Source organism: Alligator sinensis, unplaced genomic scaffold (genome assembly GCF_000455745.1).
Source record: "Alligator sinensis unplaced genomic scaffold, ASM45574v1 scaffold1176_1, whole genome shotgun sequence".
Lineage (NCBI taxonomy): Eukaryota > Metazoa > Chordata > Crocodylia > Alligatoridae > Alligator > Alligator sinensis.
In genome coordinates, this window is record NW_005842590.1 from 412,301 (window position 1) to 434,890 (window position 22,590).

At 42.5% G+C, this 22,590-nt stretch overlaps 1 protein-coding gene across 1 annotated transcript in view; it reads left to right on the forward strand.

Annotated features, from left to right (window-relative positions):
- Window positions 1-22,590, forward strand: part of LOC102384375 (von Willebrand factor D and EGF domain-containing protein-like) — a 328,357-nt gene that overhangs the window by 247,290 nt on the left and 58,477 nt on the right. Inside the window, exon 21 of the mRNA XM_025214561.1 lies at window positions 15,847-16,713. Coding sequence (XP_025070346.1) covers window positions 15,847-16,713 — 867 coding nt within the window. The remainder of the gene's footprint in view (window positions 1-15,846; window positions 16,714-22,590) is intronic.

Sequence of the window (22,590 nt, forward strand, 5' to 3'; positions counted from 1 at the left end):
AACCATATACTCTGTCAATCTAGAATTTGTTAAGTGCTTCCAATCCACATGATATATTTAGCAAAAGATATATCTTAGCAATAGAAGACCAGTGAAGCCCAAGCCATAAAACCAACCAGGAAGAGGTCTGAGTTATCTGCCATGAATAATATTTACATCCAATCAGAATATCAAGTATAGATTACATTCCTCTCCTACCAGGACTGTGCCATTTTTTTTGCTTAAGCAATCACTTTGCCATCATGATTTTTAGGAGGTAGTAACAACAACCCAGTCTCCAAACAAATAATCTATGGTGGACAGAGGCACTGTAGTTTTTTATGGTGACCGAACTGAGAGCCAGATTTTTTTTTTTAAATTTCCAAGCCCCTTTAATTGAGTAGTTACCACACCACTTTTAAAAGGAGCAGTCCCTGTTTTCATAAATGTGGCAGCATTGCAGTTTTGTTAAGTACTCATAAGACACTTAAAATTAAAAGTAACTGACATTGGACCAAAATCCTGGCTTCGTTAAAGTCAAGCTGGAGTTTTGCCATTATATATTATAAATAAGGGCAGAGCAAGTCATAGGGAGGAGGAAGGAGTTATAGGTGTTATAAAAAGGGTATAGCTTGGGGGGGGGGGGGGGGGGGGGGGGGGTTCAGGACTTGTATATGAAATACCCAGACTCTCTGTAACCACAGTGTTAAATATTGGCAGGGTCAAATTAATCCATTGGTTTCCAAGATTTAAATTGGTTCCCAAGGTGGTTACCATGCGAGTTAGAAAGAGACCTTAAAAACTACGGTCCTGTTGTTTTTGTTCAGACTTTAAAGAGTTCAATGCAATTTTCATTAGGACAATGGTTTAACAGAGACTTGCTTACTATACCAAGCTTACAACACACTTTTGTATTTTTTTGGATGAAATAAGTTCCAAAATAAATATGTACCTTATTAGAGATGTTTTCATTTGTTAGGAGAAATCAAGAGTGGGAGATACCCCTATGAACACTAAGAAATATCTTCCAAACTCTCTGAACTATAATCAGTGTGTCTTATAACAAATCATTTGAATTATTAAAAAGTAACCATCCCAATATTTTTTTTACTTGCTGAATAACTGCACTTATTGCACAAAGTTCCATAAATCTAGAATTTGACATATATTATTAGACTCTTAGTTCATCGAGTTTAAGAGTCTTTCTCCAGTAATGGCTAATATTTCCAAAATGTTTAAAAGTACCATAATGCCTCTGATTAACCTGTCTCTGTTTTTGAAGATAGGACCAGAGAGGCTGATTCTCTTGACCTGCAGTTGTCTCATGCCCAAAAATCATATTTTTAGGGTGACTATTTACTTTGGGTTGTCCTGGAAAATTCTTGCTCCTCTGAAAATAATAAAGGCCTGGCTATCTAATCTAACATCTATACAAGAGGATAATAGCATTAATTCCTAGTGTACCTGAAAAATGGCCTTACTTGACCATGTAAATGCCCATTCAAGTAGAAAAATATAAATATCCTAGTATAACCAGTGAGAATAAGAGCCAAAAAGTTAATACATTGCTGTCCAGACTAAATCACTTGAATGTGATTATATTACGCAGAATTGTATAAAATTGTTATTGAGAACATTTAATGTGCTTCTGTGATATGAAAAGATTCATTAGTAGTCTCCAAAAAAGCACAGTTCATATAATTTCTTGTCTTTCATATGTAAAGTAACTCATTTTTATGTGTTTAGTGCTGAAAACAATGTAATTGTAATTTTAGACCATTTACTACTTGAATTAAATGAAAGGAGAACGTCTGTAAAATATTCAAATTTAAGCAATTTTTCCTTTGGGAAAAAAACCATTATGGATCTTTTTTTGAAGAAATATTATGAATTTTCTCTATGCCTAACTATTACAGTTCTGATGGCGCCTGCATCAATATCTCATAGAATGAGACAGGAACACTGCAGACAGGATCTGGCTTGATCTAACTCAGTATGTATATATCAACCTGTCTAAACCGGGAAAGGGCTTGAGGGCCCTTGAGCCATCAGATAAGAATGCTGTTTTTTTATTAATTTTTCAGTCACTCATGGCATCAAGAAAAAGTAGAATATATTGCCAGCTTTTCAATGCAGAATCAAATTTATTTGTATAATACATCTCCTGAAAACTCTATCCTCACGTTCTTTGTGCAGTTGCTGATGTAATATAATTACAAAGTTAAATACAGTGTGATAACAATAGAAATTAGGACACAAGGGAAAAGGTGCATGCTTAGATTTGAATTATAGTTAGGAGAAGATGAAACTGTGTAACAACTAGCTATAATCAGGTTAACTGACTTGCCTAGAGCATTATGTGACAGGGTCATACTTATTGCCTCTTTTGTAAACAGCAATGTCACAGAGAGATGCAGGAAAAGTTCTTCTAGGAATATGAAAGAGATGACTAACATGGACTGCTGCAAGGGGCACAGAAAGGAGGATAACAACAAAAAAGGGACAAAGTCTCTGCGAGAAGGGGCAGAGCACAAAAAGAGAGGGGCTGGAGCCCCAACATGCAATTTTAAACTAAATCTTTAAACCAAAGGTTTAAGCTAAAGTAAAGCCAGTAAAACTTGTTGAAGATAGGAACAATAAAGCAGGGAAATCATTCCTTTGTGGAGGCCCCTATCCATGCAGACTACAAAAAAGTGGTAAATGAATATCACAAGGAGAGAGGAACTCCATGGCCAACATTACTTATATTCATTTCCGTTAAATATTTAAAAGTGGATGCCTTGAAAATTCTCATTGAAAATCTGTAGAAAAGTTTTTTAAAAGATAACAATCTATTTTTTCTTTAAGGACTATTTTTTCTGCGAAGTTCTTTACGTTTGTTTCCTCCTTGCTCTGTCTCAGTACTTTCCTTGCATCTGCTCAATTGTCCCTCATGGCATACCTGGTACGATAACATTAACTCCTCAGAACAAAGACCTTATCATTCTGCCGACCTCAGTGGAGTTCAGGTCATGAGGCTTGACTTTTCACTTAGAGTGGAGTGGCAGGATGGTGGCCAGGGCAGTGGAGGAGGAACACCAGATATTGGACACTGTCCTGGCCCTGGCGGTCACCTTCATGCCACCCACTCCCCTTGCCCTAGCCCCGACTGTCCCCTGGCAGCTGCCCACCACCCAGCAGAGGGCTCCCCACCATGGGCCTGGGCTGAGATGCAGCAGTTCCTTCACTGGCCAGGAGCCCTTTCTCTGGCCCCCACCCTGGGGGCCCTGCCACTCACCCCAGCTCCATGTGGCCTCAGAGCAGGGAAGGGGGGTCTGCCACAGCAGTTGACGCTCCAGGCGCCAGAGGTCCTCCTCCTGCTGCAGCTCCTATGCCCAGGCCTCATGAAACAACTCCCCTTGGGCTTCACAACTGTTATGCAGCATGCAGGCTGAGACAATGCCCTGGGGGATGTTGGCCTATGAAACCTCAAGGTGGGCAGTGAAGGTGTGCCAGTGTGCCTTCAGGCGCCCAAAGGCACACTCCACCAGCGTGCAGGTCCGGCCCAGGCACTGACTGAAGTGTGCCTGGTGGGGGTTCAGCTGGCCAGTAGGGCCACATGAGCCAGGGGAGGAGTGGGTAGGCAAGGTCCCCAGTGGGGAGGAGCAGGACCACCATCATATCCAGCTTGAGGTTCAGCACTCCAATGTGAAGTGCCCACTCCCCACCAGGGCTGGCAGGGCAGAGTTGCAGAAGATGTAGGCATCATGGGCACTGACTGCCCAGCCGGTGCTAATGTTCATGAAGGCACCTCAGTGGTCAACAACAGCCTGGAGTATGACAGAGTAGAAGCCCAGCTGGCTGTAGTAGGGGCAATCACCACGGGTTGTCAGGTGATGAGGATGTGGGTCCCATCCAGGGCCCCAATGTACTTGGGGAAGCCCAGGGCATGGAACCCTGCCACCACCTCCAGGGGGTCATACACATGGAGCATGGTGTACCCCTGCATGTCCTGGAGGGCACTGCACAACTCCAAGACAGCCTCCCCAGCAGTTGCCTTGCCCACACTGAAGAGATGGCTGATGTAGTGACAGCTGGCAGGCATGGCCAGCTTGAGCAGTGCAATGTCCATCCACATATCTGCAGGGAGGGGCTGCTGCATGCTGGTATCCTGCCTGCCACTCCAGGTGCAGGTGGGGCTGGTCAAGGAGCTCCTGGAAGGTGGCCCAGGTCATCCAGAATGCATGTTCTAGTGGTCTGGATGATATGCAGCCCCAGGCCTGGCTGGCCAGGCGGGCCAACAAGTGGCAGGGTTGGAGACCCAGGTCAACATGGATGAACCCCAGTGGTGGTGTCCAGGAGCACATTGCCAGCATCCCTGCTGGGGTCTGGGTGGCAGCAGCACAGTGGCAGGGGGCCTGGGACAATGTGGTGAGCCAGGTGGGGTGGCCTGATGGGGGGCCATCAGGGCCAAGACTGCCCTGGGCCAGGTGGCCACCCTGTGGCAAGCCAGCAGGGTGAGCACAGTGGTGAGCAGGAGCCCAGGGTGGTGGACATCGCTCCCAGAGCTAGTGGCTGGAGCAGCCATGGCATGGTGGGGACAGGATGAGGTGACAGCTGCCGTGTACTGCAACCACACTCTGCATGCTGCCCTAGGCCAGGAAAGCAGGTGATTCAGGAGCAGCATGTGGGGCTGCCTTTTAAACATGGCCACCAGCTGCAGGCAACTGTGGCTAGAGCTTCCAGCTCCCCGCAGTGGTGGTAGGGGACCAGTACAGGGCTGGAGGGGATGGGAGCAGACTGGTGCCATGAACAGCAAATCTACTCCTGCTTCCCCACACATGTAGATGCCTGCCCATGGTGGGTTTATTCTAAACTCACCCTGTAGCATTTGCACATGTAGACACTCCCCTTGAGTAGTAAAAGGATTATACAGTTTAATTTCTATTTCCTCTCATACTTATGCACTTCAGAAATCTGACTTGGATTCAGCATCACAACTGCTACATCCTAGAACTGTGTTGTTTTAATGATGCTCTCAAAATATTAGATCTCATTGTATTTAAGTGTACAAATAAATGGATTAAAATCTCAAGTACGCTGTTTTGAAAGCTTTCCACTTGAAAACCTAGAAATTTCTTGAACTATGTACTGCTGGAAACAAATAATTAGGCCTTTAATGTGATGTGAGTCATCAGATTGTCTTCTCTCATAAAATCATATGCTTCAGAGAAACCAGAAAGAGCTTCCTGGGTCCATGAGTCCAGCCTACTACTGTCACATAGGGAAGCATACCATAAATTTACCAAGCTCCATCTTAACACCAGTTGCCCCCTTTTTAAGGTTCCTAATGTTGGTGGCTTGTAGTTAATCTGTGATCAAGTAATTCATTCAAGCTCTTCTTTTCTTCACGCATTTTCATTTGATGAGCTCCTATGTTATGGAAGAAGTCACTTTTATTAGTTTCTGAATTCCTCAGAATTATTAGTTCCTGAATGTCACTACTTCTCTAGTACTTAAGTCTCCATCACAATTTCTTCCTGAGAAGATTTCTAAAAATATCAATTTTGGTGAGCAGCCTTTCATACTGTATTTTGCTAATGATCATTTCCTGAGGGAGGAGACAGCACATCGCTTTGCTCTCAAAATACCTCCCTTTGGCAGATGCACTGACTAGTTTCAGCAGCAGGAAGGCTCCCAAACTCCAAATGGCCTTGCACTAAACAGTAGTGAGAGAGTCAGTAGAAAAGGGAGAGCAATTATATTATTCTTTCTACATCACTCAGCATCTGATAATATCAAGCCCAACAATAAGTAATAGTAATGCTGATGCAAAATATTTTATTACCAAATTAGCTGAAGTCTAATATAAACAGTTAGAGTAGGTTATCTTTCAGTAGCTATGCATTGTATCTAACTGCTAGCATCTGAGTCACTATGGATGTCTGTACATGAACCCAGGGGCTGCTCCAACACACCATAATAACAGCTCGTCGGAGCTGGAGAGTGGTAATTACCACGCTCCAGCCAGCCTGTGCATCTCGTGTATCAACGTCCCAACAGTGCTTCAAAATGGCAGTGGGGGCACTTTAACTAAAGCTCGTTCCAAGGCCCCCTTGCCATTTTGAAGTGTGGGTATGCTCATACACAGAAAACTGCTTCCACCCCCGCCCCCAGAGCTCGTGTAAAAAAGCCCATGACTCCAATCCTGTGCCTGTTTATGCAGGTGGACTAGAGCCAAAATTAGGGAAGGGGAGCATTTCTGCAAGACAACTGACACAGAAGGCAGGGAACCCAGGCTGTGGTTCTCTATGTAGTCGATATAAAGCAAAATTCTACAGAAAAGCACAGGCTGGTTTCTAATTTTCTGCCCTCACCAGTCATTGCCTCATACATGTAGTCCTTGTAGTGGACCGCATCAGCTTATTGTCTAGCTGTTTTAATTGCTTCCACGCTAGGTCCATGGGCTGTGTTTTTTGGCAAGCCTGGGTCCTGGGTCTATTGAAGTCTCAGAATAGGAAAACTCTCATTGACATCTCTACTATCTCTTTCTCATTTCATGCCATGTCTTCTGGAAGGCTTTTAAAGAATTGGTATTGTAGAGTGTATTATATCCAACAGTTCTTCACCTTATCTGTTACAGCAGGGGTGTTAAACATATGGCTCATGGTCCAAATGGAGCCCGCAGAGGCACTCTATCTAGAAGTTAAGGCACAGCCATCAGAAATTAGGGGGTGTGGCTGGGAGAAGTGGCCTGCCATAGAATCTGGGGTTCTTGTGCCCCAGTGGACATGGCGGTCAGTAGCAGGAAAAGGCTGACACAGACCCACTTGCCCTCCAGACATGGCACCTATTGCTACTGTTGTGGCCCTACCCCCCTGACCCTGGGGCTGCAGCGGGAAGTGGAGCTGCCACCACAGCACAAGGCACGCAGCAGTGGGAGCTCCATCTCCCAACACAGGGCATGCAATAGGAGCTGGAACTGCCCTGTGCTGGAGCTGCTACCTCCATCACCACCACTTCTGCATGCTCTTGATCAGAGCCACAGCAGCTGTCATTACCACTGCTACCTCTTTGTGCCCCAGGCTGAATTCAGCTCACAAGGAGCCCCCCAGTCTAAATCCATCCTGGTGCACAAAGAGAACTTGACACCTCTCCATAAGGGATTAGTAATAAAACACTTACCAATAGTGTAACCATCAATGTCTCTGAGTTCTCTGCTGCTGCCTGCAATGCAAGACATAATCTCCATATGGTGTTAAGCAGAATCCCTGCAAAATGCATAAAATATAGTAATGAAGGTGCCAATTACTTGAAAATGAATTTAAAAATATTTTTTCAGGAGCTTTTCAGCATGCAAATATACTCTTTTTTTCTTTGAATGTTGAATCACTTCAATGTTCACAGAAAATGAACATGAGAGCACTGGCGATGTGTAGGGAGTGCACGCAGGTGCATGTGCACCCCCTGAGCATGGCGGTGCACCCCCTGAGAAAAGGCACTGCTAATACTGTCAGTAGCACCTGCAGGCAGTCGCCCCTTGTTGCCAACACCACCAACGGCACCTGCAATTGCCTCTGGCTGCTGCCAACACTGCCAGTGGTGTCTGTGGGCAGCCGCTGACCACTGGTCAGCATTCGCCATGCCCTCCTCCCCCTCCACTGCTGACAGTGCTGCAGTTGCCTGCAGCAGCTCCCCATTTGCCTCCACCATGCTCCTGCCGCTGCCAGTGTCACCGCCACTTGCAGGAACTCGTCGTGCCCACCAGCCTCTGGAGGCATTCGGCATTCATGCATGAGAATACAAGCAGAGAGGGAACAGATTCTCTTTATTTTATTTCAGGGACTTCTTTACTTTGAGAACACATGGCCTTGTTCCACATTAATTTTAGGTGGATCCTGAAGCTCTAAACCACTGGATTGTCCACACATTAATACCTGAAACTAGTTGTAAACACACTTTAGGCAGCTTAAAGTTATGCCACTCCAGGGCAGATTTATCTCTGATCCATATTATTCAGCTTGTGTTCCATTAATGAGTGGCCACTCCCCACATATGAGCCACCCATTTTGCAGTTCTCCAACATCCCACCCCACCCTCCTGTTCTGTGTGAATAAATTTTCTACTCCCTGAACTCCACTGCCCAGGGGGTGGTTCTGGCACCAAGACAACTCTCCCTCCCACCTCCAGGGGTGTGACCTTCCCACCACCCTTATGGGAGCAATCCCTTGCAAATAGCCTGTAGAGCACATACCAGTTAGCCAGGTAGCAGAACACAGATGGATCCAGGAGTGGGGTCCAGGGGAGGTAGGAGAGACACAAGGTAGGGAGCTGGGTCGGATCCCCATGAGATGGAGCAGGGGCCTTCATCCCAAGACAGGGGCAGTAGCTCCCCCAAAGGGCTTTTCCTCACCACTCCCACCTCCCAGCCACCTCAGGAAGCACAACAAGCACCCTCCCTCCCCACACCATCCTAAATTTAAATTTATTAAAACAGAAGACCTTCTTTAATTTACTTCCTCTATTTCTTTTTAAATCTTTTTTTTTTTTTTAATTTTGGTACATCTTTTTATTGTATCCTTTGGTGGCTGACTTCATTTCACCATCCTTCCCCCACCCCCATTTCCTTTCCACCTCCTATTTTATTACCCACCCTATCCCATTAACTCTCTGTCTCCCAGCTTCATGCTCCTGGCCCCCTTCCTCCCACAGCCCATTTCTCACACACTCCCACCTAAAGGAGGGATAGAAGCCTATCCTGGCTCATCAGTCCTGCAGTGGCAACTCACAGCTGTAGCTCCTAGTCAGGCCCCTGCTCACCAGCCTTCTAGTGGAAAGTCACAGCTGTGCAAGTGGGGGACAGTCAGAGAAGGTTTTTAGCCTTCAGGTGTGACTGCTCCAAACTGAAGCTAGCACTGACGCTGATCAACATTTAAGCAGCTCAAAATGCAATATGTAACAAGACCTATAGAAACCCTTTAAGCAGAGATTAACAGATGAGCTGGTTTAAGATACTAATTTTTCCCTTGAGAAAGATCTGCAACAGAGATGGATCTGCAACAGAGATGGATAATTTTTTATTTCATATGCACAAAACTAATTTGCATTGTAAATTCCACATTTTTTGCAGAGCTATGTATGTATAGCTGCAAACCTCAAAAGATCTGAAAACATTTAATAAACAAAACACTTAAGCACTAAAGCAGACAAAGGAACTGCTATTATCAGAAAGCAGTTAGCAAATGTACACTCCTTTGAATGTTTGTTAGAGGTTATGATTTCATATAGGACACCACTGAAGTGAAGAGACACTTCACTCTTAATAGGAATACCACCCAAAGCAGTGCAGAACTTTCTGTGAGAATCAGCCACAGCTAAAGAGATGGTAAACCACATGTGCACCTGGTTATTTTATGGTTAATAAATTAGTGAAAGAACTTAATGATCACAGAAACTAGGAGTTAACAGCTTTGCTTTTGGTGTGACAATGTGGGCAGGCTTCCATGCACAGTTTGACTCTGCATTTCATTTATGACTTGAGCATCTCTTAGCCACAGAATGCCCACAGGTTCCCCAAATTAGGTAGTATTCTCAATATGGGCAAATATTTAGAAGTAAAAGACCAAATTTATATTGAAAGATATTGTAACAGGTTTTTTAAGGCTGATATCATTTTTTCTAAGCTGAAACATATTTAAAAGTCACATTTAAAAACTCATACTAACTGGGCACGTCTACACATGTGCTTTACTGTATAGTAAACTAATTTACTGTGCAGCAATATGCCACCATCTACACGTGTGCAACAATTAGGCTGGTATAGGTTAATTTACTGTGCCCTTGGATAGTCCTGTCAGACACAAGCACTATCTGTCATCACAGTAAAGTACTGCACTTAAATGCATGTGTAAAAAGTGTTGGGGGAGGCTGGAGCACAAGGGCACTCCAGTGTAGGGCTAGCCAGCAGGCAGGCTCCCTACTGGAGCACCCTCATGCCCCAGCTGGCCACTCCACAGCATGTGGAGCCCTGTCAGAGCATATCAGAGCTGGCTGCTCTAATGGGGCTCCATGGGCTGTGGACTGGTTGGCTGAGACATGAGCAGCCCCCACGCTGAAGCACACATGCCTCATCCAGCCCTGCCACAGCACATGGAGCCCCACAGCCCTGGGGCTCCACATGCTGTGAAGTGGTTAGCTGGACCATAAGACTGCTTCAGCGCAGGGCCTGCCTGCTGGCTGAAAAACCTTCATGCCCCAGCCAGACCCTCTGCAGCACATGGAGCCTAGTCGGAGCAGCCCTGGGCTGGTGGGCCTGGGTCCCCTGCCAGCCTAAGCTGCTCCCACCAGGCTCCATGGGCTGTGCACGAATAAATTCTGGAGCCAATTGCTCTGGAGTTTTTTGCTCCCAGGCACACATTCAAACGGCGTGCCCAGGTGCAAAAACTCTAGCGCAATAAGCCCCAGAGTTTATTCATGAGCATTAATTGCACATGCACATGCATCCACTATGATTTAAATTAGTGCAAATAGTCCTCCATTCAATGTTTGACTTTTCACCCTTGACATTAAGAATAGGAAAAGGATCTGAACAAACTGAAGTTACTCACTAAATCTACATTTAAATTCAATTAGCTCCTGAAATGCTTTCATCTTCAGATTATTTCTAAGGCTTTGGAAGTCAAGACAGCATGAGCATTAAGAGGGCTAAGCATTTTACCAGGGAAAGGGACTGGCTAGCAAGAGATAGAAGTGGATCCAGGATTTCCCAACAGCAACCCACACTGCAAGTGTTGTTGTACCCCCTGCTCCTAGCCTCCTCTGCCTCCACCAGTGTGGGCAGACCCAGCTGCAGGAGCCTCTGGGGACTTTTTAAAGTCCCTAAAGCAGATGAAAATCCTTGCACCCTTCCCCTTCCTGCTCAGAGGCATGCCCTCTCCCCCCTATTGCCCCCATCCCCTGCATGCCACCACTGATTAAGGGGCAGAGAAACTCCAGACCTAGCTGGGCTGAGCATGGGGTGGGCTCAGCTGGAGAGGGGACAGTGGCAACAGGGTGGCTGGAGAGTTTCTTTCATCATGCCTGCTCTTCACCTCCCCAGCTGAGCACAGCACCCATGCATGGGACACAAATGGCTCTAGTGCTTCCCTGCCCCAGGGACAGTGGGGAAAGGCAGGCAGGGTATAGGGGGGAAGAAGTAGAAAGGGGGCATGCAATAGTGTACTGGGAGGAACTTCCCGTGGTGTTTTTTAATCCAAAAGCGGGGTGTAGATGCACCACTGCACCTCCTCTGAATCTGCCTTTGGCAAGAATTCAACAACTGGGAAAGCAAGCTGGACATTTGTATGAAGAGCAAGGCAGTAAGAAGGGAAGGTGCAATTGGAGGAGGTGTAGAGATGGGGAAAACACACCCACATGTCTCTGTAGGTTAAGGGAGTCGTTTATGGGTGGGAAGAAGTTTTGATTATATTCTTATGGCAGAGGAAGTGGTGACAGACAGCTTCTAAACCCAGGAGCCAGATTGGGAACAAGGAAAATGGAAAGATGTCAACACCTTTCTACGTTTTCTATGACACACACTTTCTCTCCTACTTCATGACAATTGGGCAGTTTCCCTCTCTCAATTAGATAATCCCTAATACTCCAGTAACAAGACTCCTCAAACCAATGTAATTTTTCTGTTCTCTCTTGACATTTTAAATAAGATGTATGGGCTGGTAGCTGTTTCAAATGTTAAATGATGACCCCCATAGTGTAATATGTCAGAAGAGCATATCTCTGTAGACATTCTTCTGAATGAGAAATGTCTCACACAAAATGTACTACTAAATGTTAATAGCTCTAAAGCTACACAACTTGTAAATTTATTGAATTGTGTTAACAATGAGGTTAATACTTAAATTATGCCCCAAAATAGTAGTATGCTCATGGGAAGCAAAGGTAAAATAATACTTTGCATGGAAGTCGGCATACAGTTATCATCCTGAGGCTCTTTCTGCAGGGAGGAATCAATCTTGAGCTGGACAGTTGTGCTTATAATTGTGTGCGTGGTTGGACCCAAGAACGCAGTGCAGACCTAGATTACGGTATAGGACCACATTTAGAGTCTCTTCTTCCAAAGCCATGTGATCACATCAAAATCTAAGCTTATATAAATATATATTTCAAATTAAAGTTTCTTGCTCCCACGGTTCCAAGGAAAAAATGAAACTCCGCTATAAAGGAAGTAGCAATAACCTCTGCAATCTGTAGGCAGCAAGGAAGAAAAGTTCTGATGGGTATGATTCACCAAGATCTGGCCCTCATCTCTGTTGCTCTAATCTTCCCTGGACAGAAAAGTAACAAAAGAGTCTCAGGGTCTGACTCACCACTCCAATACTCCAGATTTATGCTGATGTAACTCTGTTGATATGAATGGAGTGACAGCAGTGTACAGCTGGAACGAAGCATTCGCTGTATCAGGCCCTCATTCTCTTATCTGCTCCTCTAAAAAATAAACTCCATTGCTCCACTGCTGCACATCTCCTGGTTAATACAGGCAGAAACACAGATGGAGTGAAAATGTATTTTTGTCCCTTTGCATAACCTTGAGCACTTTGCCTTGTCATTTTTTTTTTTTTTTTTTGTTATTTTCATCCAGTCCAATATGTAATCATATAGTGGCATCACAGAGAAAACCAGATTCATCCAATCACACTTCTGCATTGATAATGGGTTATACATTTGAAGATATTGATCGACTGCATGGAAAAATAAATTGAAGTAATACAGGATTTCGAAAAGCTGCTGACAACAGACAACTGAGTCTGCAATCTTTTAGAATAGTCCTTTGTTGCTTATTTAGATATTAGAAAAACTGCAGAATAAAAATAACTGTCTCCTCCAGAAAAGCTCCCTCTGTCACCATCTCATTTTAGCCAGGTTGCACTCTATTACTATTGGTGAAAACCTGGTATAGTACAGGCGATGGATTACAGGATACTGAACTAGTTATACTAAACTGAGCCCACAGTGAAATTCAGAAGAAGCTTGTTGTGGTTTTTTGGGTACCTTATGGAAAATGCGTAAAGGATTTTAATCCAGTCTCTATCATACTAAACAGAAGCCAACCACAATATTGCTATTAGTTAGTTCAATTGGCTCCTTTATTGGCAGCCATATGAGAAATGTCCAAGACTGAATGGTCACGGAGAACCTCTGATGCCTACAGGTGGTCCCTTCCTCCAGGTAAAGTCTGGATACCTCGGCAAGACCATGTGAAGAGAATTGCACTGCGTACCTGATCAGGAGCTAAGTGGATGATATGAGCTTCTATTTTGGCAGCCTAATCCCTTCAATAGTTCCTAAAATTCATTTAGGAAAAAAAAATCCTATTTGATTTCACTGTGACTGCTGGTGCTCAGAGCTATTATTAGGGTTCATTTCAGAAATTTGTCAAAGTGGTGACTCAGCCTTCCATTGTCCCTCCTGCCTTTCCTAGTCTCTGAATTGAATTTTCCAGAGGCAATGCTTCTTGCCTATAACTGATAATTTTCTATGGGGTATTTCTTTCATCTTTCTTTCTCTCATTCATTTTTAAAAATCCTTTTACTTCTCATTTCTTCCATTTTCCTATTTAGTTATCTCTGATTTCTTCTCCTCTCTTTTTTCCCCTCCCATCTGCCCTTTCTTCCATCCCCTCATCATTTGTCAATACTACCTTGTACAGTACAATCAATTTATTTATATACTGTTGTTGTTCATTGCCTGAATCACTACCAAGCACATGGTATTCCAGGAGAATAAAAAGAAGAAAAAAAAGAAAACCACAAGCAGATGAAAGAGAGTGTACAAATGGCTGGATGCCAGGAACCCCTGCCTGCTGTGATGACTTTCCTTTTTGGCCTTTGCCAAGTCATTTGGGGACAGATCCAGATCTAGTTGACAAGGCCTAAATAGGTCTTTGATGGAACTAAGGCACATAGAGTGATCAAGAGTAATCCAAATTAATCTTAATCCTGTTCAGAGGCTGCAGAACTGCTTAGGCATCCAGATGTCTCTATGTTAACCTAACTAGACCTGCCCAGACTTCAGCTACTGCTCAAGCTCAGAAGAGATCCAAACAAACTGTTTAAGTCCCACATCATTCTGCTGTGATCCAAAGTGATGGGACATGCCTATACTCTGCTTGTACCTGATTCTTTAGATGCACAGTAACTATGTAAAACTGAGTCACTGGGCAGTCAAGACGACAAGATTAGTGCAAGAAAAGCAACCACGAGTGAGTCTAACTGTACTTGAGTGATCCTGGAAACACAGACAACATCCCAGGGCTCCTCCTCCTGCAAGACTGCTCCTCACTAAACTACAGTCACATTCCCTCTTGCTTGTTCTCCATCTGGTTCCATGACTCTTAGCCTTCTGGCACTGAAGCCACCCAGCTTCAACAGAAGGTATGGATATGACCTCCCGCTTAGCCTCTCCCATAACCTGAAAGTTAGAGAATTATCCTAGGAAGAAGATGTGGGTTTAGATCATTTCAATAGGGGAAGACAAACTGGCTTCTTGGGGCAAACATGCTATTATACAACTGGGCAAAAAGTATGCAGAACTAACACCAGCAGCGTTTCAAGAGCGAATGGGGATGCCGTGCTTTATGGCAAATGCAGTTTGGCATCCAAAATGACAGGATTAAGTGCCTCCCTGCTGAGTGATCTGGATTCTGAAAGGATAGAAGTACCTCATTTGCAGTCCTGTGTTAAATTATTAAACTGATACCGGAGAATCGGGAGTTCAGTTTCCAAGTAGTTATCTGTAGGTGCTACCTTGCTGAACTACTAGGCAATCTGGATCCCCCCCTTGGAAACTCCCAAGTCTTTCCATTCACTGTTTAAGTAGCCTAGGCCCCAAAACCTGTCAATTTAGAACCTGCCCAAGGCTAGGCGCCTACATTCTAGGTATTGCAACACCCAAGTGGAGGCACCTACAAAATCAATTTGGATTCAACCCTCATCTTTCTGCTTCAGTTTGTTCAGTTATCAATTTTAGTAATGACATCTACATCAAAAAGAGGGTTATCTGGATATTTAATAGTTATCTAGTACCCTAAAATGTAAAACCATTAACCCAATAGGTTTAATTCTAAAACAGATTTAGAATTGGGTGTTCGGGGAACAGTCCCACAGCCCAAAACACTCCCTATGCTATGAAGTAAGTATACCACAACTTGTTAAAAATAGTCTCTTCCATTCATTAGAGACAGCAGATGGCCATTAATCTTGTTGAAAGTATTGATTCAAACTACTTGTCTTCACTTTCAAGGTTCTTCACAGCCTGTCCCCTTCCCATATATCATATCTCCTACACTATTGAAAAGCTGGCTTCCACTTCTGCCATGATGTCAGCTTTGTCAGCCATTTTTAAACATGCTTTCTCCCACACTCTTCTCATATTTGGCATCTATGTAAACATCCACAAAGCCATCATTCCTCTCTCTAAACCTCTCTTTTGCTGAGATGCTTACAAAACCTTAGCAATAGTTATGTACGTGTATGCTGAGACTTCAGTCATTACCCAGAATTTTCTTATTATTTTTTTGTTCTCTCTCTGTCGGCTTCTGCACCCACCCACGGTCTCTTGTAAGCACGTCAGGGCAGAGACTCTATTATGTAACCATATAGTGTCGAGCACAAAAGCAGCCCAGACATACAGCTCTGGCAGTACAAATCACAAATCAATAAATATTGACTCCGATTAGTCAGGAAATTGTAATGATATGAGTATGGCAGATTGCTTTCTTTCTGTATGTAATTAATATCCTACTGTTGGCTCACAAGTTAATTATTCATTTTCCTCCAGTAGTGATTCAGGCCAGCAGATTTACTGACGAGTATCTTTTTCCATCATCCCTAGTACAAAGATCTGCCCAAAATCACATGGATACTGCTGAGATAGGTAATGAAGACGCTAAAGACTCCCACCAAGGAAGAACAGCAATGAAATCATTTTCCCAAGCTCTTCTAGCAAGACACCCTACAGTCTTCGGTATTCAATCACTTACTATAAAAAAGACAGCTTCCCCGCCTCAGACTTCAGCAGCAACAAAATCTGATCTAGATTCCATGCCATCTGAGAAAGCATCATCCTTGGATAAAGGGATGATAGAAATGAATGCACACAACTTACTTCTGCACCAAGAGCCTGATGACAAAGCAGCAATGGTCAGAATGACAACCCGGATCTCTCCTGACTATAATCTGTACCTTAGATCACACACAGCAGGGAGTGTTTCCCCTCACCATGACATGAGTGCAAGTCCATTAGTTTCAAGCCCGTCTGCTGTTCAACAGACCCGCACAAAATCTAACTTTTCTTCGAGAAATTGGTCTAGTAGGATTGCAACAACAAAGACCAAGCCACCGCATGATTTTCGAACAGAAAAGCCAAGAGCATCTGCTTTGACCACCCTTGCGACTTCTTCATTCCGTTTGATAGCTTCTTTTTCTGATACAGCTCCCCAAAGTGCTAGCCTCCCAGTAAGGACTTCTGTTCAAGCAAGAATTCCAGCACAGACCATTGCAATCAGAAAGCCAGACGCCTTCACAGCGAACCATTTGGCACTATCAAAACCCATTACTGGTCTACTGCATCAGGACAAGAAAATTACTTGTGCCAACATGCCATGCTTTTCAGGAGTGCAGTGTGAGCCAGCTAAAGATGGAAGATTTAAATGTGGGCCTTGTCCATTTGGATACAGCGGGGATGGAATTACGTGTCGAAGTAAGTAAAACAAGAAGGAAAACCACTGAAAGTATTTTAGTATTTTCAAAATTCATCATTATTCAAAACAATAATTTATATTTTGTTTAAATCTGTGGGGTTTTCTCAGCTGGGATCGCACTTGCTTTCAGCCGAACTAACTTGTTTTATAGTTCAGAACAAACTGCTTTCTGCTGGAATAAATGGCAGTTTTATTTGCCAGCATTAGAGCAATTAAAACAGTGGGCCCAATTTTATTCTCACTTCACCTCATTTAAATCTGGAGTCATGCTATTAAAGTCAATGGAATTCCAATTTGGTAAAATTAGTGTAAGCAGGACCAGAATGGGCTCTGTATGTCTACACAAAGTTTATATACCGTAGACAATTTATATTTTGCAAAGTAATGTTCCACTACCTTGAAAAGTAACTTTAAATTCCTGCACTAATATTCTAGGAAGAAAACTCATTGTCATCTGATATGTATAGTTCTAGATTATGTTCTTATATGGTATATTGATTCATTTATTAGTTCAAAAACCCTCAGTGAAAAAATACTACTATTATACATAATTTTAAAAGAGTGAATGTGTTTACTTAACTATTATTATATTCTTTATTCAAATCTCTGATTAACTGATACATTAATTGGTCTTTCACTGGCAAAAGTGGGTGTATTATCTACTTAATTTTCTTTTACACACACACATGCACACATATTTATGCACAAGCAGGGCAGATCATGGTTCTCACTGGGTTGGCCTCTCATGACTCAGAGAGCAAAACTTTAAGTTAGCTTTATCTGCATCCCAATGATCCCAAAGGCAGGTGGAAATCCCTGCTACCATGGCAGAATATCCAGTTGTTGCCAGTCATATAGCACCTCATCTCAGAGCTCACAATCACGGGGGAGATTTACTGAAGAACAACCAGGCTACCATAATCCCAGCTCTCCTGGTTTCTGAAATGGCCTGCGATGGGCCCATAGATACCCATGCATAGGATACAGCAGCTCTGAGGCTGACCTACTTTGCACCAGAGATTAGAAAAGGCAGCACCCTGAGATATGCGAAATAGCTGGATCCCAATGTTTGCTCCTTCATAGCTATGCACATTTGCACATGTATATATACACACAGTCCTATTTTTTTAACATGTTTTTCAAGTACATTGGTATGTTCCTTAAATCATAATTCTAGCTACAATCCTTAGCTGCTCCAAAAGTCAAGAGGCTTCTTTCCTTCTGCTTCAACAACTATTCTTACTGCAAATCTCCCTGTAGAGTCCTTAAGATGAAATATTTTATTACCAACATCATTCTCTGTCTCAGAGTTTAATAATATGACACATAAACGTCCTTTATTTTTTTCTGGTCTCTGACCATGTCAGCTGACTAAAAAAAAGCTTGCTGCTTTGAGATTCTGTTCCATCACAAGCTTCTCTGTGTAAGGGCCGATAGCTATCCTGGAACGTGACCAAAAATATCTGTGTTGCTGGATCTGTCTGAAGAACTTCTATTGTACCCCTAGCTGCTGATGTTTTCTTCCATGTCAAAAGCAGCAGACTTATCTTGAAAGATGATGGTAATTTCTTGCATTTAGGACTGCCATCATCTCTTATATTAGCACCTGGCAGGCCAGCCAAGACTCTAATAATTTCCCTTGAAACAATAATACCCACTAAGAACAGACAACAGCAAAACCTAGCAGCTGATCAAAGCCATGTCCAGACTTTTTGAAATCTTATGCTTGGATGCAACATCTCTGGTAAGTGATCTAACATTGAGTGAAAATATCAACAGCCTTAGACAGTCTGCTGAGAGTTGCCACCATCTTATTTTATAATGGAATTCAATGAGATAAAGGAAGCAGACCATCTGTAGCAAGGTTTAATACCTGTGATGCTTGATGAAACCTTTGCTTAATAACAGTGACTGAAAATCTTCCAAGATAATATATACTACACTAAGTGATATTTATCCTGTGTGACCAAATTCAGATTTTCTTCTCAAGTATGTTGTTAAAATCAGAGCTAGGAAATTTGATCTGGGGCAAAAAAGAACCAGCCTAAAAATTAATCTGCCCCCTGAACAAACTCAAAGCAAACTAACTCATACTTTCTTTGTGAAGGTTTAATTCAGTTTTGGCAAGGACTCTTCTCCTCTGACACTGTACATGGCTGTGATTACCTCCTCCTCTTAGAGCCGTCATTGGGAAACTCTTCCCTTCGTATTAGCTTTCTACTCTTCAAAACTACAGGCCGGATATTCCAGTGAACTCAGTTAAGCATCTAACCACCATATTTTCAAAAGTGTGTGGTATTGCGTGCCTCCCACTGAAAACATTTCCTCAGTTCTCAGCGGGAGGGACTAGGTGAGCTTCCACAAATCGGAGACGAGATGGATTCCTGGAACCTCTCCTTCCGTCTTCATCCCTTATAATCCCTCAGTATTATAAATTCAGCCTAAGCACTCACTTTGTAAATGCTTTTGTCATTGGATGGAAGGCACTAATGGTTCAGTGCAAGTTCAGGACGACAAAATGTAGGGCCCCAACGTGTTTCCCTCTAGAGAAGTCTATTGAAGAGCTTCAGTTTCAGAAAGAGAGAGACAGTCACCTGCTAGGGTTGCTTACTCTAACTGAAGCTATTCTGGGAGATTTTTTTTCCTCCCAGTGTGACGTGATGTCATTAATTGTACTGATCAACCCGTTCCCAGTATCAATCTCCCAAATCGTGTTCAGTAGTCATCAGGAGATGGATGCTGATTCCGGTAGACTCCCAGCCAATCCAGGACGTTTGGCAACCCTATCACCTGCAGACTTACAGAAAAGGATCAGGAACACAAAGGTCCTGTTGAAGCCTAATGGGTTGCCATGTTCACATGAGTATGCTTATTTGAGCTTATATTTCACAAAGTGAAGGAGGGAATCTGAAATAGATTCAACATCAGCTGGTAGTGTCCTTTAAAGGGCAAGTACTTTATCACCAATAAATAATGATAATGGTACAGACTTAGCAGTTTTACAGGACAGTGCTTTTCACTTGCCAAGTGCATTACAGATATGCCACAATATTTACAGAGCTGTAAATATTTCAGTATCACTCTTTAAACCATATCCACAGAATCAGGGAAGCTCATTCAACTAATCCATACTTAGTGGGACCAAAACTATTATTTATAACATATTCAGAGTATGTCTAGTCATGAGCTGTCAGGTGCATTTAAATTTTAATGTGTAATATGCTAAATAACACTAAACACTATTGCTTGGAAATGCTTATACCAAATGGTTGTTTTCTAAGCATCTTAATATTTTTAATTTATGTTTCTGCTTCTATTTTTCACTCTAGTTAAGTGGATGTATCTTTAAATGCATTTTAAATACTATAATATTGAAGGAAATGCAGTTGATTTCCCAGGGCTAAGAGGGTGTGGGGCTAGCAGTAAGGGACTGAGAGCAGCCGTTGTGTTACATAGGATCCTTTAGGATGGGCTGCGGTGGACGTACCCCATAATAGGGCTGTCGTTAACAGAACATTCTGTTCTAGGTATTTTTCGTTAAGAATCAGGAATAAGACAGAATTCAAGACAAACTCCTGATCTGCTGCATTTTAATTTCACTTTCCCCAAGTATGTTTGACAGGGTAAAGACAAGCAGAGGCTTATCTCTAGGGAGTACAAGCCATATCCTGAAATGACACAGTACTAGGTTTGGTGAAAGGGAATTTTCTTTTTTAATTCCTTATGAAATTCTCATAAAAATCTTAGCATTCCTATAGAGAATAAAACCTTTATGTCTGTTTCCAAAACAGGTAGTATCTTGATAACATGACGTCTAAAGAATTCTGAAGTTCTTTATTGGCTTCCCTGAGAGGGAAAGCTGCAGTCAAGCTGGTGCAATCACAATTAAGTCACAACTGAGACTGGCTTTCAGTTTACGGAATTCATTACCTTGAATTTTTGTTATTAAAATATAGTAAAAATAATAATTTTCACAGGAATGGAAAGTCAACGGTAATGGAATTCTAATGGCAAATATTCATAACTGGATAAAACAGGGCAACAATTCATGCAAATATTTCCTTTGCCATTAGTCAGGAATGACATTTTTACAACACAAAATTGAGAAGTGCAGCCTAACTGGAACCATTATTGAAATGCCTACATTTGAACTCATGATATATTTCAACAACGTCCTGGCTGAAAAGTAACTCTCATTAGTTTCATTACTTTCCTGTTTATTATGATCTGGCCTGCAATACCATCTAAGTAAAATAGCTTCTTTAATTGTCCTGAAACATTCATGAAATACAGCCCTGAGTGAAAGGCCGGCATAAGACCACATACTACACTGTTTGGCAATATATAGGTTTATTGCTAGCTTTTTGTCCAGGCTTTTACCTTTTAAATTAACCTTTCAAGTTTAACAGTGTACACCAGATACAGTTGAATGGAGAGGTCTTAATTGACTTTTCAGCTGCCTAAAAGGTAAGTACATTTCAGCTAAGTCTTCAGTCACAAAGAGCAATCTGCATTGACCCTGTTGGGTGGTTGCAAAAAAATGCTTTGGCACCTCCATTTGGGGAGGGGATTCAGGTTTCATCAGGGGAGGGGATTCAAACCAAACTCCTAGAAAAGTGCCCCAGTCACTAGCCTTAGCCATGAGCTAAGCTAGTGGAAGGGGGCCTGTCACCCCACTTTGTAGAGGGTGGCTTATTAGGCAATGAGAACATGGACCAGAAGGAGAGCGAACAAGGGAAAGCATAACTATGTAGCATGGTAGTTATGGTATTTGGGAGGAAAGGACGATGGTGGTGGTTCTAGCTTCACCTACAGAGTTATTTCTGTTTTTTTAAGCAAGGACTGTCCAATATAAAATTCTTGAAGAGCTGTGTCAGCAGAGATCAGAACTAAGGGCTTATGAGTACAGTCCTCATCGCTAGGCCACAGTGCCAGGCCTTCCGTTGCTTGCTCTGTTTTGGGTCTAAACTTACATATCTTCATTATATACCTTCACTTTACATCTCATAGCTATGTCACTTAAACTCAAAGGCTTCAGTCCACGTTTGTTCAAATGAAAGATCATAGTGCTGGATGCTGGCCAGAGACTCAGTGATCTTATTAATCTCTCCAGTACATTTTTGAACATTCTCTTTACCTAAAGAAAGTTTTCTCTATTCAGCTGTGCCAGAAGAAAAATAATTTATAATAGAAACACTTTCCAGTGAAGTCGCTTCTGATGTGCTTTATTCTCTCAAACTCTAAAGAAGAACTGTAGATAAGTATCATCAAATATGGAGCCTTAATTTATAGGAAATTATTCACACCTTCAAGTGGTAAAATGCATATGCTGTATCACTTATATTTTAAGTAACAAATCCAAATCATTTTAGCAAAGTGCAGACTTGAGCGTCCAAATAGAGAAAAGTATGCTGCAACCGGTATTCTCAGTGTCCCCAGGCTATGGAAAGGGGATCTATAAAAATGGCATGAACTCATTTTAAAATAAAAATTAAACACTAGAGAAACACTTTTTTTATGGGACAAAGTAGTGCCAAATGGTTTTAAAAAAAAAAACCTAAGTGTTCATAGAAAACAGTGCATACATCTCAACTTCTCATCTACAGATTTTAAATGATAAATACATACATACATTTGACAGCAAGACTGACCATTTGTAACACTAGTTCTCTCCTTATACAATTTTATCCTACGCCTTTTTGTTCTCAAAAAGGTTGAGAACAAAAACACTACAATGCTTTTGTGCAATTTATAAAATGTTTATGGGAAGAAAATGTTCCATAAGATAATAGAAATAAGTTTTAGAAAAAAAACCTGACATACACAGTATATTTTTTCTTACCGAGGGAACAGTTTACTAAGTAAATGGTTATTTT